The 23,117-nt window shown below is 35.4% G+C and overlaps 1 protein-coding gene across 4 annotated transcripts in view; it reads left to right on the plus strand.

Annotated features, from left to right (window-relative positions):
• Positions 1-23,115, plus strand: part of LOC121984357 (probable sodium/metabolite cotransporter BASS4, chloroplastic) — a 63,426-nt gene extending 40,311 nt beyond the window's left edge. The window contains exons 9-13 of one of the 4 annotated variants that reach the window (XM_042537248.1): positions 6,186-6,207; positions 6,672-6,739; positions 21,351-21,436; positions 22,784-22,913; positions 23,017-23,115. In XM_042537248.1, coding sequence (XP_042393182.1) covers positions 6,186-6,207; positions 6,672-6,739; positions 21,351-21,436; positions 22,784-22,913; positions 23,017-23,097 — 387 coding nt within the window. In that variant the 3' untranslated portion in view covers positions 23,098-23,115. Of the gene's footprint in view, positions 1-6,185; positions 6,208-6,671; positions 6,740-17,183; positions 17,321-21,350; positions 21,437-22,783; positions 22,914-23,016 lie in introns of those variants that run through there. The other 3 variants (XR_006112861.1, XR_006112862.1, XR_006112863.1) reach the window with 3 other exon arrangements.
• Positions 23,116-23,117: the final 2 nt, after the last annotated feature.

The following is a 23,117-nucleotide window of genomic DNA, read 5'->3' on the forward strand; positions in this document are numbered from 1 at the left end:
ATGTTTTAAAGTGTTCCTAGATCAAGTTTAATTCTAGAATCCTTCCATTTAGCTTACTTGCCTCCAATAAATCTATAGCAATTAAAAAGTTAATTAAGTTAAACATTTTAGGTTGGAAGTGTAACAAATAGCTCGACTAATAATTATACCATCCTAATATTCAATTAAGTGTCATGCACGGATGAGAGCATTGGTTTAATTGAATAAATTTTCTAAAACAAACAAAAATTTGGCAAATATCTTGACTAATGATTATACCTTCGGAATACTTAATCGTAGCGTGCATCAAATAGCATTGTACATGTATTTCTAAGGCACATGTTTAATAATGGGCCTAGAATATCTATTATTGGACTTTACATGTTCATAAATATATCAGTCAATCATTGGACTTGGATTTGAACTCACACAAATAAAACTAAAATAGTTATAAATTCAAAATATGGATATGCTTTGACTCTGGTGCTACTCCTCTTTGCTACTATTGTGTTCCATTTGGTGCATTGCCTCTCCTCCTCCATTTTCTTTTAGTGTTTCTATCTTCTTGTGACAACTGAGAAAATTGAAGGATGAGTTATGGGTGAGAATCTTATTATCTTTGTCAATATTGTTCATTGGTGCTTCTTGTTTCCTCTTTTTAGTGCTTCATCTCTTCCCTATGATTTACTAACAAAATAAAAAAATGAGTAATGAATAAAATCTTATTGTCTTGGTCAGGTTTGAATAGTATCAGTCAAGATAGACTTACTCTCAGTTGGTACTATTAAAATTGTGTTTGCATGGGCGACATTTTTCTGCGCTGATTGACAATATTAATATTGGTTGGTGATCACAATGAAAATGTTTAGGTCACATTGATAGAAATCAACATTTGAAACCATAGATACAATACCACAACTCTAACTTGATATGGTGATCAGATAAATAAATAACTTTTCTTTAAGAGATTAGACAAATTATATGCCATGAAGCTAGAATAAGAATTCAGTTTCAACAATTTTTCCTTACAGAGGCAACCGTGTAGGCCGGCTAGAGGGGGTGGGTGAATAGCCCTGCAATTAAACGTTAGAAATTTCTCTTGCTATTGAACTTTAGCAAGGACGAATACACATTAGTTAAGAAAAAATAATATCATAAAAAGTAAAGGGAACAAGAAGAGTTATTTGGTTTGCAACTAGAGAGGTTGCTTATCCAAAGTAGTAGAAAGTATACTATCAAGCTCATTCTTATACAGAGTTGGAGGCGAAGTAGCCCCTCAACATTTAAACAGTAATAGAATAAAAATAGAATGAAGAATTGAAAGTACAAGTGTGTTGTATTAAACTTCAAGGACCAGGGCTCTATTTATAGTCCACTGGTCAAAGTTATCCGTTTGTTGACTTGGCAGCTCTCGAGCGCTTGGACCCGGTCCAGGCGCCAATGAAATGACCCTATGTTTTTTTTCGTTTACATTCCATGCACTATATAACATTCCAATGAAATAAGAAAAACTGACTGTAATTAATAAACCAGTCAAACATCCTGGAGGTCTAAATTTAATGCTATTTTATTCTCTCTAAATCATAAATATTGTTTATTTATTCTTTGCGCAAAATCGAAAGGTCCTCTAGTGTATACTGTCCAGTCTTGTCCAGTCTGGTCAAGGGTCCGAGCCTCCAACGTCATCCGTTTCTTCACCTGCCACAAATCAAACCTAATGAGTCTAACTTAGCACCTCCAAATCATAATAGCAAGAATTCCATAAACAGTTGCATGTATCATTAAATCTACCCTAACTTGAAATTTATTGTCAAAGAAACAAGTAAACATGCATATAGGCATCTACCATAAAACGTTAAACTATGAGTATCACACAACATTTTGTATATCCTTTAAAATCATCACATTCCATAGCACTATCCTTTAGCATTTATCATATATCATTCTTGGGTGGAGATGCATTAGTTATCCTTTATCCTTTGTTTGATTGATCAATCTGTATAACCATGGTACCAGGCGGGCGTCAGTAACTCGTCACTGGGCCATGGCCAAATATGAAAATCTAGTGTTGGGGTTCCTCTGGGGTCTTGTCCCGTAAACGGGTTCCTATGAGGCCTTGACCTTTGTAGAATTTCCATTAATCCTCATCATTACTATCATTTTTTTTCATTCTTTCCATTCAGGTACACATGCATCATAACTTTAGCATATCTTATTAAACTACACAATGCTCAATAAACATGCATATTATTAACCTACGTAAAATATAATAAACATGCATATCATTAGCCTATGTAAAGCTCAATAAACATTTATATCATTAAGCTACATAACTACATGAAGCTAAATAAACACTTAAAATACTCGTTTTTTTTTTGAATGTGTTGCGATTACTCATGATGTTGCCACGACTCCTAAGCTTCCTCGGACGTAAGGTGACCGAGTATTCATCAAAACCCACTGCACACACACACACAATACCCCTAAAAAAAATGTTGCAACTACCCCTTAAACCCTGCGGCACACAAACCTCAAATGACCATAAAAAATCTGGTATGCACAACCTCAAATAACCATAAAACTTTTGCTACGTACAACCTCAATTAACCATCAAAAATTTGTTGTGCACAACCTTGATTAACCATAAAAAAAACTGTTGTGCACAACCTCAAATAACCATTAAAAATCTTCTACGCGCAACCTCAATTAACCATCAAAAATCTACTACGCACAACCCCCAAACGCCCCTTGAAATCTGCTGCACGCAACCTCAAATAACCATCCCAACCATGCATATAACTCCAAAATAACATAGGGAAATCAGTATAAGGGTTGTGAAACTAAACCTCAAGATTTCTCATACAAAAATATTAAAGCGTGCATAATATAATCCAAATGGCACATAAAGAAAAGGTTTAAGAGGTGCCTTGGTGCTCAAAAGCTGGGTGTTGGCACGGGCGATGATAAGGAGCAACGATGGGAAGGTCCTTTGGCCTCGTTCTTCCTTCAAGAAGTTATGGAACTGCTTTGTTTCCTCTCTTCCAACCCTCCTCACAGTTGCTGCCGCCTCCCCCTCTAGCCTTGTTCGAGATTTCTCAATCCCCCCTCCCCCCTTAGGGTTTTATTTATATAGTAGGTGATGTCTAGCCCATTAAAACCCAACCTAATGGGTCCGGCTCCTTTAAGATAAATCCCCTCCTATAAATTCTGAAATTTTTTACTATTAAATAAAACAATATATTTCTAAATTAAAATAACTATGTGATACCCTTTAGCATTTAACGTTTAAATATATCGTTTTTTTTACTTTTATGACTGTTTAGTTCAAACAATTTAACCATTTATCAGGTTGCTTTTGGGTTAGTGGATTTTGGGTGTTACAGCCAGGATTCGATTCCGATTTGGGCGCTTGGATCCGGTCTAGGCACCTAGACGTGGTCGACTCGATCCACTCCACAACGTCTTCTTTACAAAGATTATCGTGTTCCCAGGCGCTTGGACCCGGTTCGACGCCTGGAGTCTACTAACGTGGACTTCAGTGTTGATTTTTGCTGTAACGGCTCGCATCGCTGACTTGGCCAAGACTGCTCCGAGCGCCTTGGACCTAGTCATTGTCCGGGCGCCTAGATAAAGTCAACTCAGCGTTGGCTTGTCTGATCACTTGTTCGGACACTTGGGTGATCCTCCGATCGTCCAGAGTTGAGCTCACGTGAAACCAACTCTGGTCTTCTCCTCGAGCAGCCTTCCTCCCCGGCTTCTTGTCTCTCAGAAGCGCCGCACACGTCCTTTTCATCTATCGATCTACTCTTCTGTAGCTCCTCGTCCCTCAAATTCACCAAGTCCATCCACTCGCCTCCCGTGTCATATTTCTCGCTCGCTGCGTTTTCTGCTCGACTTCTTATATTTCTAAATCCCTTCACACTTAGACACAGGGTATCAAAAATATAGAGCCTAACTTAACTCGGTCTATCACATCAAAATTAATCCGGGGTACTTACAATATTTCCCTTTATGATGTGCAATAATTCAAGTTAAATTAGGGTTAAAAACAAACAATAATTTAAATAAGTTAATTATCAATTATTTCTATTAAAAAAATTACAATCAATTCAATAAAAGAATATTAAATTATATATCTCCCCCTTAACTTAATCTCTAATTTTCTCCCCCTTTGATAAAAAAAAAAACAGGGAAAGTACGAAAAAACACTTGAAAAATATTGATAATTTTTTAGGAGATTGAAACAGAATTTTCAATAATTACCTTTTAATCGAAATTAATTTTTAAAGAAATAATTTTTAATCGATTAATTCAAAGATTTTGGAAGATCGGAAGGAAGGTTACGTACCTCACTTACCGTATCAGATTCGTAGGTAGACGCTCCCCCTTCATTGATGCTATCTTCCAAAACACTTTCATCGTCTTCAGGTAGATATTCGGCTATTAGTGATGTTCCGGCAATCTCCTCAGTCTCAGACTCTTTTGAAGATGAATAGATATCCATCAAGAGTCGATTCATCTTCTTTTGGTTCTTCGTGGAGTTTGAGAATCTTATCCAGAGAGCTTTGGCGGATTTGTATATGTTGATTCTGTCGAGTTCCTCAACTGGTAATACGCTCACAAGGTGAAACTCGGCCTTGCTATTTGCTATAAACTCGTTGCACTAATTTTTGGTCCAGAGGTGTTCATCGATTTCTTCGTTATTGTCCTTTGGTGCTTCAAAATCATATGTCATTGTTAACATTATATCAAAGTCAGTTCGAAAAAATCTCCATTTTCATTTCCAAAATGCAAACTCCCCCTCAAATGTTGGTGGATAGATGCTAGATCCGACCATCTTTCTTTTGCTTTAGCTGGCGGTAAGCCCTTCTAAATCGGTTGGGCTCTAATACCAATTGTAGGTACTGTGTAGGCCGGCTAGAGGGGGCATGAATAACCCTACAATAAAGGTTAAAAATTTCTCTTGCTATTGAACTTTAGCAAGGACGAACACACATTAGTTAAGCAAAAATAATAACATAAAAAGTAAAGGGAACAAGAAGAGTTACTTGGTTTGCAACCAGGGAGCTTGCTAATTCAAGGCAGTAGAAAGTGTACTATCAAGCTCCTTCGACAGACGAAGTAGTCCCTTACAACGTTTAAGCACTAACAAAATAAAACATAATAAAGAATTGAAAGTACAAGTGTGTTGTATTAAATTTCGAGGGTCGGGAGGCCTAGACTTGGTCCGGGTGCTTGGAGTTTGCTAACGTGGACTCCAGTGTTGATCCTCCCTGCAATGGCTCGAATCACTAACTTAGCCGGGACGACTCCAGGCGCCTGGACAAAGTCAACTCGGTGTTGACTTGTCCGATCACTTGTTTGGTCGTTTGGGTGATCCTCCGATCGTCTAGAGTTGAACTCACCTGAACCCAACTCCGACCTTCTCCTCGAGTAACCTTCCTCCCCGGCTTCTCATCCCTCGGAAGCGCTGTGCGCGTCCTTCTTGTCCGCCAATGTACTCTTCCACGGCTTCTTGTCCCTCGGATGCACCGAGTCTGTCGACTCACTTCTTGTGCCATCCTTTTCTCTCGCTGCATCTTCCGCTCGATTTCTTATGTTCCTAAGTCTCTGTACACTTAGACACAAGACATCAAAAATGTAGAACCTAACTTGGTTCATCACATCAAAACCAACCCGAAGTACTTACAACAACTATTCTTGTTAAATTTTTATGAAAATAAACAAAAGATCACTATATATTGTGGTTAGCTGGAATGGATACCAAGTTTGTTACTCTCTTCAATTATTTGTTATCAAATATCCAGGAATCTATGATTGTTCAACCCAAAGTAGTTGGACATTGGTTGTTCAGTTGATAATGCTCACAATTGAATGTAATGTTACCATTTAAGGTGTAGATTTGACTATTATTATGAAACCAACCATATATAATGTTACATTTAAGGTGTAGAATCAACTATTATTATGAAACCAACCATATATAATGTTACATTTAAGGTGTAGAATCAACTATTATTATGAAACCGACCATATAAATATCTTAGAGCAAATTACCAAAATAAAGCGTTGCTTATACAAAGTGTTTCTTCTTTTCATATTTCCTCTTCGTCTTGTTTAGCTACATCCTTCATTTTGTAATCTGAGATGCTTGTGAATATTTCTGAGGAAATGGGAAAGAAACTGATGCACTTCAATATTTGCAGGTCCTTCGTGATTCATCAGAAAGTGAGTTACATTTTTCATGTTTATTTGTTCTTCCCTTGCTTTGTATTTTAGAGTTACCTTTTTCATGTTTATTTTTTCTTCCTTTTCTTTGTATGCTACTGAAAACTCTTCCTTTAGAAGTCACAAGGGAACACTAAATATTACTTGTCTATAATGAAAAACCAGCAATGCCAAGTTTTTCATTGTATCCACACTAAAACTCTTGCTTTATGTGAATCAGAGTGGTAATTCATTATTCTAGTGAGTTCCATGGATTTTTTTTCTTTTGAAGCTATCCTTGATAAAATTTTCATGAGTTAATAATTTGAGAAGGATTATTGAATTTTATGCTAGTTAAAGAGTGCAAATCATAGACAATTCAAATTAGTTTGTGGTTATTTTCTTCTATGTTCCGAAACCTGGATTTGTGTGTATTCTTTGTTTACATAGGGGCTATATGAAAGTGTTTTGGTATTACTTTTCAGGCATGGCAGAATTTGTTGATCGGAATCGCCAATCTTTGTCCATGTTAAGTGCCGTGCTTCTTAGTCTCGTAAGTCTCTAATTGTTCCTTATTTAATGTAAAATTAGTTTTTACATTTTAATTCTCTTCTCATAATCATGATGGAAAGGGAAGTACAACCTTATATACAATGAAAATACCATATGCCTTTATTTAAGGGAAGAGGATACTTTTGTAAACAAAATAATTGAGAATATCAACTTTCTTAAAAATAAAAGTACAAAACCAGATTTTGTTTTTATTTTCTCTATATTGCTTCTGTTTGATTTCAAAGAATCACTTTCATGGAATAAAGCTCAAATACGAGCTTAATTTTTTTTCTTTTTCAAATCTATTTTGATTTATGATTTTCTATTTTAATTGTTGATATATATATATATATATATATATATATATCCCCTTTCTTTCTACCAAAGAACATGATTGGGCAAGAAATATTTTACAATCTTGTCCTGAGGAAATTTTTCTATCCTCTTTCTTTGCTTTGAAGGGAACAGTCCATTTGACTCCAAGTAAAGAAGGGAAAAATGGATAGGATAACAAGGGGCAAAACTTTATACCTTGAAACTAGGTTTCGGAGAACTAATTTTCTTCTCACAATTGTTATAGAAAAGAAATTACAACATATATAATGAAAATACAATAATCTTATAAAAGAATTAAGGGGAAGCAGGGTGCACAAAGTTCTCGCTAGTGCGGGGTCTGAGAAAGGGTCGCACCACATTATAAAAGAACTGAATAATTGAGAAAAATAAATAATTGACTAAATATACTTTATAAAGAATGCAAAAATTATAAACACCTTGTTGGTAATCGTGCTTGAAGTGGTTGGTTTCGACCTTGGGTTTTGATGTTTATATAAAATGTGTTTAAGTTGTGTAGGAACTTGGTAGGATATGGATGGAGCCTATGTAACTCGTGACTCAACGAGGTCGAGTGTGGATGATGACTTAGCGTGTCCAAGGTAACATGTTCAATGACTTGAGGTCTAATGGAGTTCAGATAAGGTTGCATGAATCATTCCATGGATCACAGAACCAAAAACATTTAGGTGGTGTTGGAGCAACTTGTGGAGCATGACTTGGTGCGACCATAGTAGATGGCTTGGTGGCTCGAGCTCTACTGGAGATTCGAGAAGAATGGTATAGGTATCAGAGATATTGAAGACAAGAGCATCAAGGTGTAATGTTGATGGAGTTGGAAGAAGGCGAACTATGTATAGGACGAGTTAAGGATGATAGGTGTAGTGAGTCGTGGAAATAATGCATATGAGGAACTTGAGTGCCTAGTGGAAGAACCTTAAGCTACAAAAGGGAAGCTTATGTGTGATATGTAAAAATTAAGACATATCCTTGGGAGAGGTTAGATCTCAACTTAAGTGAAGATCCATCATTAGGAAGATTGTAGTCGAGGCTTCGGTCAACTGGAGGCAATTAGTGAGCTGAGTCAACTAAAGAGTCAATTGATTTCTAGTGTTGAATGATGGTAAGTTTCAGTCGACTAAAGCTACACTAGAAAAGACAAAAATTGTCATTGATTTGATAAATCTGCTATGATTACATGAGGGCTAGAATGAATCAATTCATTGGGGTAGCCGTTGGTAGACTACATGGTGAAGCAATTGGAAAAGCAAGGAATGGTGGATCCAGTGAACTGATGGACAACATATGAGTAAATCAGTAAGAATAGGTAAAATTGAAGGAGATTGGACGCTATAAAAGGACTAAGGAAGATGCTCGAAGACGGGTGAAATATGGATTGTTCTAATCTATTAACTCCTCTTGTATTCCTTGTAGCCTAATCCTCTACATCTTATTGTAAGCTTTATTGTACGACTTTTTGTCAGAGGTTTCTCCACCTTTGGAGGCTATTCGTGATGGAGAAAGATGCTGGACTTTCGAGAGTGACTCACCGACAGTCATAAGTTGTTGAGTAGGAATGAGGGTTCGAAATAGCATTTACTTTATCTTATTAGCGATTAGAATTAGCAACTGTCGTAATACTTTATTTCCACTGCAAAACTTTGTATGGTCTTGCTTAGCCATTAGCAAGAATAGAAAGATTTTATTTGTAGGTCAATCGCTATTCATTCCTCTTTAGTTATTGGACTATTTATACACACTAGTCCTAACAAGTGGTATTAAAGCTAGGAAGATCTAAGAGGTCTCACTGCATTTCCAATCATAACAAGTGGTATTGGAACTCGTTTGCTTGGAAGGACTAATTGCAACCGTACAATCTATTTGATGGAGAAGCATTGCATTTCTATAGTGATTTGATGATGTTAACAAGTGGAAGTGCCATTAGAAGCTTAGACATGGAGGTTATAACTTTAAAATCCATTTAGTTGTGCCCAAAAAATCTTGAATGGATTTGAAAAATGCAAAATACCAAGGAGATTTAGAATAAAATAGTTCATTAGCATGAGAATCTCAAACAAGAGGAAGAAGTCCCAGAATAGAAAGTATAAGATAAAATTGAAGAAGAAGAGGATAAAATTCAAACTCAAATCATTGAGGGAATCAATAAGAATATAAGACCCTCTTCATCAGATGAGTTGAGTGGGAACCATCTATCTCTTCGAGGAAGACGGACAAGTCCAAGAAGGGGTAAAGAAAGTAAAAAAATTCCTAAACAAGTTGTAGGAAGAAAGAAACAAAGAAGGATCATATAATTTGCTTACTTGCTGTGAGAGGGGGAGCCACTACCACAGCAAGCGCCCAAAGAAGGAGGTATTGAAGATGAAGAAGCCTAAGAGAGAATGAGGACAAAGTTGGAAGCTCAAGTTGAGGGGGAGCTCCAAAGCTAAAATAAATGGTAACTAATGTCTAATTTGAATTTGAATTCAAATTTCAGTTACCTATGTATAATTTTAGTTTCAGTTATGATGATAATCCTAGGTTTAGTTTTCATGATAATTCTGCTAAGGTAAACATATGCCTAGGTCTAGGAACAGGCAAGAAAAAACATGATCTATCAGGTATGAGATAAAAATTATCATCAAGGGCCAATGTACTATCCTATGATGTGGTAGCATTTTTTTTGATAGTTATATGTAAGTATGTATTTTAAAAGAGAAGATGTACAAAAGGTCTACCTTGAGTGTCTACTCATGCCTGAAACAACATTAAGTCAGAGTAGATACCAAAGGTACGGTATACATGCACTTGTTTCTCTCGAAAAATCCTTTCCACATCCATTTCCTCACCCTCATATACGCTGCCATTTTTAGCTAGACATGGCCGTAGGTATGATTTCCACATTGTACGAGCCCATGACTCTTGGGAGCTAGCTGAAATGATGATAGGCTCTGACAACTTTTTTCCCCTCTTGACCAAACCAGCTGGCCAACATTTGTGCAGCTACCTTTGTACGAGCCCATGACTCTTGGGAGCTAGCTGAAATGATGATAGGCTCTGACAACTTTTTTCCCCTCTTGACCAAACCAGCTGGCCAACATTTGTGCAGCTACCTTTGAGGAACCAACTGAAGAAGCTAATTCTTCCTGTATTTGTAATAGCTTCTTAATCAGTGGCAAGTACATATGCTTGGCTTTCCAAGCCTAGATATTGACGTTGCTTAAGTATGTATGATGTATCCATTTAATTAGTATCCTACTTCTTTGAATGTGCCATAAGACTTTTGTAAGCATTGCTTTGTTCCATGCCTTTAGGTCTTCTAGTCCTTGCCAACCTTCATCCTTTAGCCTGCACATGCCAACTCAAGAGATAGGATGATGCATGGATGTCCATGTAAAACTCTTGTATGTGCTCTAGATGCAGTTTGCAATCCCATAAGGCAATGGAAGAACAGATAGTCAAAAGCACTCTACTCCCTGCAAGACTGAGCTGATGAGTTGAATCTTTCCTATATAAGATAGTATCTTCTTAGGCTAGACATTAATTCTTCTGACGAGGGAATTTATTAACGGATTGTAGTGTGAGGTTCTTCGCTTTATACCCCTTTACTTGCTATAATGTAGATTAAGATAATGTTGTTAACTTTCTTATCTTGTGTAATGCTTTAAATATTTAGGATCATTTTTGTAAAACGATATAGGGATTGAGAGAGATGCGTTACATATGATACAAGCAGGATGATTGAAATGTAGGAGTACGTCGGTATTTTATATGATCGTAAAGTACCTCTAAAATTTAAAGGGAAGTTCTACAAAACGATGGTTAGATCTGCTATATTATATAACGCTGAATGTTGGACTATGACTCGAGTACATGAGCAAAAGATGAGAGTTGCAGAGATAAAGATGTTAAGGTGGATATGTGGATATACAAGGATGGACATAATAAAAAATGAGAACATTAAAGAGAAAGTCGGAGTTACATTTATTGAGGAAAAACTCAAGAGACATGTTGGAGATGATATAGATATATATTTAGATGGCCAATAAATACTTCGGTTAGGCTATATGAAACTATGACAAATATATACATTAAACGAGGAAGATCAAAAAAGCCTTGGTTAGCAACAATAAAATAAGATAAAATTTATTTAAGTATAGATGATATAGTAGGGGATAGAGCCCAATGATGTAGAACGATCCATATAACCGTCTCCACCTAGTGGGATAAGACTTGGTTATTGTTGTTGTATGTCTACAAAAGATAATATCAAAACTATATTATTCTAGATGGAACACAAAGTTTGATCTTGAACTTAAGTATATAGTTATTTTTTCTTCTTCAACTCTTTACTTCTTTCACCTCCAATTTGCCATCAACACCCTACATTAAAATATTAGCATGATACTAAAATAATATCATTCCACTTAAAGGTTAAAACATGACACCGCTCGAGCTATTAAAGCTTAGGTTTTGTATCCCAAAGAAATTGTACTTGCGTACTGAAAGAGTTTTAGGGTGTGTCTATGAGTTTGAGAATGAGTGGCAAATTCAATTCTAGATAATTGACACATTGGGATGTTTCATACAACAATAACTAAACCTTATCCACTAGCTGAGATCGGCTATATGAATCTTTTTACGCCATTGAGTTCTATCTCCTACTATATCATCATCTATACTTGGATAAATTTTATCATCATATATGAAGAATTCTAGAAAAGAAAGGTGTTAGCGTAATATATATTGAACTAATTAAGGATATTATAAGTATGTAACGGTCAGAGTAAAGAATTCAGGCGGAGTAACTGAAGCATTTCCAATGAAAATCGAGTTATATCAAGGATCAACTTTAAGTACTTATCTTTTTATACTAATTATGGACGAACTTACTACACATATTCAAGACAGTAACCATAAACATTGGGATGTTTCATGCAAAGGATATTTTGTGTTTAAGTTGCATGAAATAAATTCAATTTGTATTTGATATGCTTAGGGGTATTTCAGTTTGTGTTTGACAAATGCACTTGTATAAGGTCAAAATTACAACTTTGAGGTTAAGGAACTAGTCTTTATAACTAATTTTGGGAAATGTATCTAGCTTGGAAAATATGATATTTTTTTTTTGTAGAAAATCTTCCCAACTAGATATAATTGATGAAATAAACCCCTTCATAAAAGTTAAGAATTTTTAGAAGTTCATGGAATTGTAGGGGAATTTTAGAAATTTGTACGACTATTTGGGTGTAGAGTTAGACTGTTTCAGTTATAATCAATTGGTATTTAGTAGATAGTATGCCGTCTGGAAGAGTATAGAATGTTTAGAATTAGAACATTCAACATGTGATTGATCATCATAATGTAGATATTCATGTTAGAATTCATTAGAGGACTTTGAATACAAATTAAAGATCATTTAAATGCATTGAACCATTAGATGAAAGATTGTTGGTGTATCTTTTTGAGTGCATTAATGGGGGAGAGGAAAAAAAAATTAAGTTAGAAATCTTATTTCTCCTCTAGTGAAAATTTAGAAAATTTCTAGATTTAGAGGGAGCTTAGGTGTAGAGGGAGCCTCCTTTAGGTTCCATTTCTTTTGTTGGTTTTCTTAACTTAAATATATTGTCAAATATCAAAAGTAAAATTATTAATGTAGTGCTCTAGATTTTGATGTTTATGCTAAGAGTTCAAGTTAGGTCTTAAATTTGTATTTGATATGTTTTAAGTGGTGTAGGAACCTGGAAAGACATACATGGAGCTTGTGATTTGACGTGGTCAAGTGTGGATGATGACTTTGTGTGATCAAAGTAACACGTTTAATGGCTCGAGGTAGGGTGGAGTTTAGAGGAGGTTGCATTCAGCATTTGTGGGATTGTAGGATGAGAAGAATTGAGGTGGTGTGGAAGTAGCTCGTGGAACATGATTTCTTGTGACCAAGTTGTTTGGCTTGGTGGGGATCGAAGAAGGATGGTATGAGACATTTGACGGACCAGTATTTATGATAATTGAAAGAAGACGAACTATGTAGGGGAAGAGTGAAAGATGACATGTGGAGTGAGCCATGTTCTTAGTGCATTTTGAGGACTTAAGGGCCAAGCAGGAGATGTCCCTGGTGGCGAAGGCAAATTACAGAAGACGAGCTTGAGCTTGTGTGTGAACTATGAGAGTTGCGAGACTTATATCCTTGGGAAATAGAAGATCTCAAGTTAGATGAATATCGATCATTAAGATGATCGTAGTTGTGACTTTAGTCGACTGGTGAGCTTTGTTGACTTTAAGCTGATTAGCCAATAGACAAAAATATAATGTTTCTGTACATGACTGAGTCGATTGGGTAATCAACTCATTCGAGTCAATCAAAATTAATTATAAATTCCTGTTGCCTGATGCTACAATAGGGAAGTTAGAAGTAGCTATAGATTTGGCAAAGTTGGCGTGGAGCTAGGAAAAGGTGTGTTTACGCCGACCCCTACCCTTGTACTAAAAAATTTAGGGATGAAAAATCGTGAGTATAGTTGAGATCAACGATAAACGAGCAATAGTAAGAGTGAAAATTACAATTAAACAAGTTTTGGGATAATTAATTCTCTTCTTGCAATAATTACAGAAAGAAAATTACAACTTGCTTAGAGCGAAAACTTCCATAATATTTAAAAGAACAAAGTACAACAATAACAACAACGACATCCAAGCCTTTTCCCACTAGGTCGGCTGTATGAATTCTTTTACGCCATTGAGCTCTATATCATATTATATCATCATCTATATTTAAATAAATTTTATCTTGTTTTATTGTTGCTAACCAAGTCTTTTTTAGTCTTCGTCTTCCTCATTTGCTATGCATGTTTATTTTCACATCGTCTAACTGGAGTATTTATTGGTCGTCTAAATACATGTCTGTACCATCTTAAATGTGTTTCTCGGAGTTTTTCCTCAATAGCTGCAACTCCGACTTTCTTTCTAATGCTCTCATTTTTTATTTTGTCCATCCTCGTATATCTACACATCCACCTTAACATCCTCATCTCTGCAATTCTCATCTTCTGCTCATGTGCTCGAGTCATAGCCCAACATTCAGCTCCATATAACATAGCAGGTCTAACTGCGGTTTTATAGAACTTACCTTTAAGTTTAAGAAGTACCTTACAGTCACATAAAATACTCGACGCTCCTCTCTATTTCACTCATCCTCCTCTCAATCCCTCCATCGTTTTGCAAAAATGATCTTAAATATTTAAATCTCTCGGTTCTGGGCAACTCGTCCTCTCCTATCTTAACAATTATTTCATTACTTCTAATATTGGTAAACTTAAATTCCATATATTCTATCTTTAATCCACTAAGCTTAAAACCTTTTCCTTCTAGTGCTTCCCTCCAAGATTCTAGTTTAACATTTACTTCTTCACATGTTTCATCTACCAAAATAATATCATCTGCAAACAACATGTACAACGGTACTGTGCCTTGAAGGTGCGCAGTGAGTTCGTCCATAATTAATGTAAAAAAATAGGAACTTAGAGCCGATCCTTGATGTAACCTTATCTTTATTGGAAATGCTTCAGTTACTCTACCTGAAGTCTTTACTCTGGTCATTACATCTTCATACATATCCTTAATTAGTTCAATGTATGTTACGCTAACATCTCTCTTTTCTAAAATTCTCCATATAATTTCTCTTGGAACTTTATCATAAGTTTTTTCTAAATCAATGAATACCATGTGTAGATCTTCTTTTTTGCTTCCGATATTTTTCAATTAATTGTCTAAGAAGATGTATAGCTTCTATTGTCGACCTTCCAGGCATGAACCCTGATTGATTTTCTGTCACTATGGTCTTCTTCCTTAATCTCTTTTCTATTACTTTTTCCCAAAGTTTCATAGTATGACTCATTAGTTTAATACCCCTATAGTTTGTACAATTTTGTACGTCTCCCTTGTTCTTATATAAGAGAACTAGAGTACTTATCCTCCAGTGATCAGTCAATTTTTTCATTTTCAATATCATATTAAATAATTTTGTAAGCCATTCAATACCTTGTTTCCCTGAGCACTTTCATACCTCTATCGGAATATCATCTAGTTCGATTTTCCATTGTGCATCTCATTTAAAGTTTGTTTTACTTCTGAAGTTTGAATTCTACGATAAAAATTAAAATTTCTATGCTCACCCACTTAAATTACCTAAGTTGGTCACCCAAACTTTAATTAAAAAGTCAATGAATACCTCTTCCACCGCTTTATTTCTCATCATTTACTTGTACTCTATTGTATTTATCTTTAAAACATTCTGTTTAGATAAGATCTCTTGTCTTTCTCTCTCTCTCTCTCTCTAGCTATTCTGTCAATGTCGCTTTTCTTTTTTTTTTAATCTAATTTTTAATATAAGTGTTCAAAAGTTTCATTCTTAATTTTATTCGCTGTTTTCTTAATCTTTTTCTTAGCCACTATATATTTTTTAAAGTTTTCCTCGTTATTAAAATATATAATTCTTTATAAACTATTCTTTTTTCCTTCACTTTCTCCTATACTTTTTATTCCACCATCAGAATTTTTTACTTGGTAGTGCATGTCCTTTTAACTCACTAAGTATACTCTTGACTACTATTTTCAACTTTGATATCATCTTATTCCATGTCATATTTGAATCACCATATATTTCTCCTAATACTTGTAATCCTACCATATCCTTAAATATGTTTTGCTTTTCATCCTTTAAGTTTCACCATTTAATTCTAGGAGTCTTGCATATTATCCTTCTATTAATATTATACTTGAGGCGTATATCTAGTACTACTAACCTATATTAGGTAGTTAAATTTTCTACAAAAATGACCTTGCAATCTTTACAAATCTTTCTATCCTTCTTCTTTTTTCCAACCATGAAAGTCAATTTGCGATTTATTATTCCACTTTTGAACGTGAGTGTTCTTCTATTTTCTTAAAAACGTATTAGCTAATATAAGGTCATATGCCATCGCAAAATCTAATATAGTTTTCCTTCCTCATTCCTCGCTCCAAACCTATAACCCACGTATTCTCTCATATTCCTCATTTTCACTCCTACACGCCCATTTAGATCACCTATTAAAATCATTTCATTTAAGCGGTACATTTTGTAATATTTCATCCAGTCTCTCCCAAACTTCGATTCGGCTTCTTCATCTAATCCTACCCGGTGCATATATGCTAATTATGCTCATAGTTCTTTCGCCACTATTATCTTAAGGGATATAATTCTATCCCTTTCTAACTACTCCTATAACTTCATTCTTTAACAAACTATCTACGATAATACCTACTCCATTTCGCTTATTCTTTCCATGTATCATAACTTAAAACCCGAGTTCTCTATCATCTTTTCTCACCGCCCATTTTGCTTTCGTACACAAAATACTAATTCTTCTCTTAATCATCATATCTACTACCTTCATTGATTTACCAGTGAGAGTTGCTCTATTCTATATTCTAAATCTAAGATTATTAGTTTTCCTATTATATCAGACCAGGGATGTGAGAACTCTTGTAATTTAACACCATAACCAAGTTCTTATGGAGATGTAGCAGTCCTCACTAAGACGTTATAATTGGACCTTACAATGCATTCCTTTTAGAGAACAACTTAACATTAACATTCACATGTGTTTTATGTTGGCGGATGTGATCATCAATCTTTTTTATCCGAGTTTAGGACTAGCATTGATGATATAATCAATATATTATATTTATGAAAATATTCAAATTGATATTGGCACGACACTCCTTTATCCGGGACCGATACCTATCGCTATGGTAAAAATAGAAAGTAAGAAAAATAGCAAAACATATAGACTTTCAAAAGGAATAAACAAACAACATCGATCTCATACAAATTGGGTAATCGTAAAATATGAAGGCTAAGAGTGATATTAAAAACAAGGGCACAACTTGGTAGACACTGTGTCATGAGTTGTTAAAGGCACGACTGAGGCGCGCCCTAGGCGCGAGGCGCACAAGGCGTGAGGCGCCTTTGCACCTCATCTAGGGTGTGAACGAGGCGTGCCTCTTGAACTTTTGGATTCTTCACGTTTTAAACTTATTTTTTGGGCAAAGTGTTTCATTTGGTTTGGAATTAGGGCATGGAGGAAAAAGATAAAAGGGAAGAAGAAAACGAACGCAAGAAAGAGAGGTACCCACCCAAACCCTAGCCTCCCTAGAGCATTTTCGGCTGCCGCCGTCGTTGCCTAAGTTGCGCCGCCATACCCATCAACTGGTATGTGTTTTAAACTTTTTTTTTGTTCTTCTGTTCTTCTTTTTCTTCTGTTATCTTCTTTTCTTCTTCATTTTCAATTTTTCTCTTTTTCTTCTTCTTCTTCTTCTTCTTCTTCTTCTTCTGTTGCTGGTAGTGGTAGGTGTTCTTCTTGCGGCTGCCCATTTCTTTTTAAATTTTTTTGGTCCTGTTTTTCTATTTTTTTTGTCCTGTTTTTCATTTTTCTTACTGGTATGTGTTCTTGCATAATAATTTTATCATGGTGTTGTTTTGCTTGTCATATTATGTATCTCATGGCTAGTGGTTTGAAATTTGTGTGTGTGGAATATTAATAGTTATCATATTTGACATAGTAATCAACCTCATGTTTAAGAGGCGCGCCTCGGGCTCTAGGGAGCCTCCTTTGTGCCTCAGTGTACCTCGCGCCTCTAACAACACTGACTGTGTCTTGATCGAAATAAGGTATTCCTAAAATGCGGTCCATTTTAGCTGATTGATTGATATGGATCCATGCAATAAAAATATTAGGTGTGGAATACTCTTTAGTGCTAGTTATCTCTTAAGTGGAATTATCATAATCTCTTCTTCCAAATAAAATAATTCAGAATATCTTCTTCCTAGTAGAATGAATTGAGATATTTCTTTCAAATCATTTCAAAAAAAAAAAAAACTTGAGGATTTCACCAAGATGGACTAAAGTGCATTCAAATGAACTTAAAATTTTAGCTATAGCTTTTATTGGCATATTCGAGTAGCAATAATCCCATACTTTAATTTCCTCTATGCCTAAAGCATTCTGTCTCCTTGTACCTACCAATTCATTCACTGTAAGCTTTTGAGATTGATCTTCTCATGGTGTTTCTACTGATGAAGGAGCCATAACCTAGTATGTGGACGTTTTGAATTGATTTAGCGGTCAGATGATCATTTCAGTCATATTGTCATCTCTAACAACTATATGCTATTGGGCTGAAGTGATGTTCTTATAGTTTTGTCCATTATAGGACATATTTCTTTTTTTGCTTGTTAGATAACAAGGTTTAAAGTATAATGCATGCTAGAGTTTTAATTCTTTAACTATAGTGGTATTATTTCAGTTGAAGATTGGGTTGATCTCTCACATAGGAAAAAGGTTTGCACAATTGGTAGAGAAAGGTGAAGGGGAGGAATCTATGCTAGAGGGGATTGCTACCTTTGTTGGTTGCTACACCTGGATTCCGTTATGTTTCCTTGTATAAAAATTTTGTACAAGCACAGAACTTTTCCTAACTACTCATGTGCTCTACTGAAGTCAAACTTGGATTGCAAATGATGCTTAACATTATTAATCCAAGTTGCTCTTCAGAAGTTAAACTTGGATTGGAAACGAAACTTAACATTTTTACTCCAAGTTCAACCGATGTGTTCTTCAGAAGTTAAACCATATTACAGAAGATGATTAGACATTTATTTCAAAGATTAACTTCCAGGTTAAACATGGCGAGGCACTAGGCCTTCTTGGGTATGGGATCATCCACCACTTCCTAGACAAAGCCTTTCAAAGAAATTCAATATTTAAACTTCTTACAGTAACCCTCGGTTTAATTAAAGAGACCTCAATAGAACCACAAGATCGAAACATGAAATCGATAACACAAAACCGATAGCCTAAAATCGATAGCCTATCGTGTTAGATTTCAGATCCATTCAAAGAATACGAACCATGGGCATGAAACTAATAATTAGTTATACCTTTCTCAAGATTTAATAACCTCTCGATCTTCATCGTATTCCTCTCCTCCTCTCGACGCCGCTGGGCGACCAAGATGAAATCCACCCAAACCTTCTTCTTCCTTCCAAGCCGCCACCAAAGGGATATCACAACTAGAGAACCTCCTTTCTCTTCTTCTTCACCTGTATCCGAACTCCAACAAGCTTGCGTGTAAAAGAAGAAGAAGAAAAAAGAGTATCACCACCAAGGAAAGGAAGAGGAAATAAGACGTGTTAAACCATAAGGCACCACCTCTTCTTATAATCCAATAAAAAAGGAAAGTTTTAAAACAAAATTAAAACTTGCTTTTTTTTATCCGGTCATTACTACCCTTTTCATCAAACAAGGAAAGATTTTAAACAAAAGTTAAAATCTCTTTAAAACCTTTTGTGGATAGCTATAAAAGGAATGTTTTATAAAATTAAAATATCTCTTTAAATCCTTTGTGGATATCTATAAGGAGAGATTTCAATAATTAAAATCTTTCTTTAAATCCTTTTACGGATCTCTATAAAAGGAAAGATTTTAACAAGATAAAACTCCTTTATTTGATCGATCTAAAAAGGAAAGTTTTATAATTAAAATCATTCTTTAAATCCTTTTACGGATCTCTATAAAGGAAAGATTTAACAAAAATAAAACTTCCTTTCTAATTTACGTGTGGTCGGCCCTTGCTTGGGCACCAAGGCTTGGCCGACCCTACGCTGGCTCCAAGCTTGGCTTGGCTGACCCTAGCTAGCTTAAAAGTTGGGCTTGTGGATATAAGGCTTTATATAAGAGGCTACAATAGGAACCCAGAGGAGGAATTGATTGGTCTCCCGACGAGCTCGAGCCCGTGTTCGCCTCGAACGCCCAACTCAAGTTCATCAATAATAACTCATACCACTAAAGAGTTACTATCAACTACCGCACCAATCCCAAATTATATATGGGTTCCTTCTTATCATGAATGCGTTAATCTCCCAGTATTTAAGATATCGAATGTCCATTAATTAAATGAGTTATGACACTCACTTAATTAACATCTAGCTCCAAGAGTAGTATCACTCAACTTTATTGTCACGCCGACTAAGTCCACCGCAGTGTTTACATGACAATCCTTACGAGCTCCTCAAGGACATTATCAACCCAGATAACTAGAATACGCTTCCTTCTATAATCAACACCACACCATATAAATAATATTATTTCCCAACTTATCGGGCCTATTGATTTAATGAACTAAATCTCACCCATTGATAAATTAAAGAAATAAATACTAAATATATGTGTTTGTCATTATATCGGAATTAAGAGTACGCACTTCCATAATAACAGAGGTCCTGCTCTTTTATGCAATCAATATAAAAAGAACAACCTCAATGGTCCTGCTTAATATACTCAGAGTGTACTAGTGTAATTTTATAGTCAAGATAACCTAATACTAAATCACACTACGACCATTCCAATGGTTTGCCCCTATCCATTTTGGTCATGAGCCACTATTTATAATTTATAAGGAACTGATCTTCTGTGTGACACCACACACCATGTTATATACAATATAAATTAAATGAATAACTACATTTACCATAAATGAAGATATTTGACCAACGTAATTCTTATTTCAAAATAAATGTTTATACAAACAGCTAGGCTTTTAGTATACATTCTAACAACCTTCTCGCTTGAGCTCCTTGCATGCCTCGTTATTGCAAGACATGAGTTGGGTCTGTGTCATGCCATGCAAAGGAGACAAGCGTGCAGGCCTCTTGCAATTTCGAGAAAAGGCAAGCGGTAGAGGGGTTTTTAAAAATGCAAAACCCTTACCCCAATTAAACCTAGTCATTTGACATCATCCGGAACCTGGTCACGTTCAATTCAGCCTTAAGGGGTCTGACTTAAGTCTTATTTGAGCTCCATGGTGAAATTAAATCATTCCACACTTGATCTCACTCTCAGTCAATCTGTTTAAACCCAAATTGACCCTAAAGTCTTATCCAATGCCACTCAATCAGCACTTAGATAGCCTATCATTCCACCCCTGTTCCCACTCTCAATTAACCTGTATAACCCCAAATTAACTCTAAAATCTGATCCACAACCACTGAATCAGCACTTTCATAGTCCATATCCTACTTAATCTTTAATTAGGCATGGAATGTAACACAAATTAATTTTGTAGGAAATGTGGAAGAGAAGGAATTATTTTGTTGGGAACCCCGGCTGTTGGATTCTTACCATATTAGGTTGTACTGTGTTTTTTTGTTTTTGTATGTTTATTTGGTCTTTTTTGGCCTCCAGGTGCCATGGATGCAAGTGAGCAGGTCCAGACCTCTGCTTTTGACAGTTAAGCCTGCAGTGTTTGCTACTGCAGTGGGCATGGCAACGTATGTTTATCAACTTATTACATAGTAGTTATGTATCTGTTTGTTTTGTGGTTTTACTTGAACCCAAAGCTCCAGTTCCTCAATTTTCTTTTCTCAATGTTATTGGATGTCAAGGGACCTTCCAGATTCCAATTTGTTTTGGTGGAGGCCTTGCATTGATGACACTTGCTGTAATGGCCTCTAATATAAGATTCAATACCATCAATAGGGAAAATTCTCAATGACAATGAGGGTTGTGAGGTTCACCGAATTTTAAGTTACCCCTTAAACAATTTCTATTTCAAAATGAGTATGGTTTAGATTTAAAGGAAAGTTTTATAAAACGGTGGTTAGATATGCTATATTATATGGAGTTGAATGTGGCGCTATGATTTGAGCACATGAGCAGAAGATGAGAATTGTAAAGATGAGGATGTTGCGAGACAGACATGTATGTAGACGACCAATAAATGCTCTAGTTAGATGATATGAAACTATAATAAATGTACATATCAAACAAGTAGAGAAAGACAAAAAAATTAGTTAGCAATAATAAAATAAGATAAAATTTATTTAAATATAAATGATGATATAGTAGGGGATAGAACCCTATGACGTAGAAGGATTCATATAGCCGACCTCACTTAATGGGATAAGGTTTGGTTGTTGTTGTTATTTTAATAAGTATAGTTTAGATCCCATTCTGTGTAGATTTCAAGATTTCTCACAACAATTCTATGTTGAGTTTGGACTGTTTAAAAAGGCCGCTTACATTGTTCTAGGTAATTTGGAGGATTGCATTAAAACTTTTTATTGGAAAGGAATAAATGAGAGGATTGCTACCTTGTTTTACTGCCAGCTGTAAATAAAGGCAAGAAAATGTAAAGAAAACCAGGTATCAATCAGTTGATTATTCAATGCTACAAGGTTTGCTGAGACTGTTTAGTAAAATTTGATGAGCACTGAAGGCACCTTATCTTAGTTAAGCTATCTTAAATGATTACATTGCTATATTGACCTAATATGTTAGATTGCAATTTTCCAGCCTTCCAGGTAGGAGAGAAAACATGGTTTAAATTCTTCTTTCTGCTTCCTTCAACCATAAGTTCTATCATGTTGCATAAGAGCTTGACAAGTTAGTCAATCCATTGTCTCAAATTAGTCTCTCATTTTCTGTATCACTACGAAAGAACTCAGCAGAACAGAAACTACAATCTCCTCTTTCCAAATTTGTGAATATATGAATTAGGATAATTGCTATAGATATTTACATGAGAGTTATGTAAGTCTACATTATTCATATTAAAGTGAAGTCATTTGATTGATAGAATTCGCCTGTAACTTTTTATAATTTCAATACCCTTGCAGGCTCCTACATTTTTTGCTATTGGCATTCAACATCATTTCAGTGAAGAGCCTCTCAGTTGTTTCTGGTGGTGACAAGTCCATTTTCTCAAAGAATGAAAATGCTCGTGCAGTCATAATAGTTTCTAGTCAGGTTAGTTATATTTCCCCCTCATAGTTTTACCAATAGCTGTTAGAATATCTAGCGTCTTCGTGGCTTGTCATGTTCTCCTTTGTTTTCATTCTTCCATTTGCAGGTATCAAAAAGCTATGCTTTAGTTTCAATGAGTGTGACATCCCAATGCACCCATGTATGGGCATTTGGACGTTATAATTGACTATCCGGACCAACTGAAAT

This window comes from Zingiber officinale, chromosome 5B, assembly GCF_018446385.1.
Source record: "Zingiber officinale cultivar Zhangliang chromosome 5B, Zo_v1.1, whole genome shotgun sequence".
Lineage (NCBI taxonomy): Eukaryota > Viridiplantae > Streptophyta > Magnoliopsida > Zingiberales > Zingiberaceae > Zingiber > Zingiber officinale.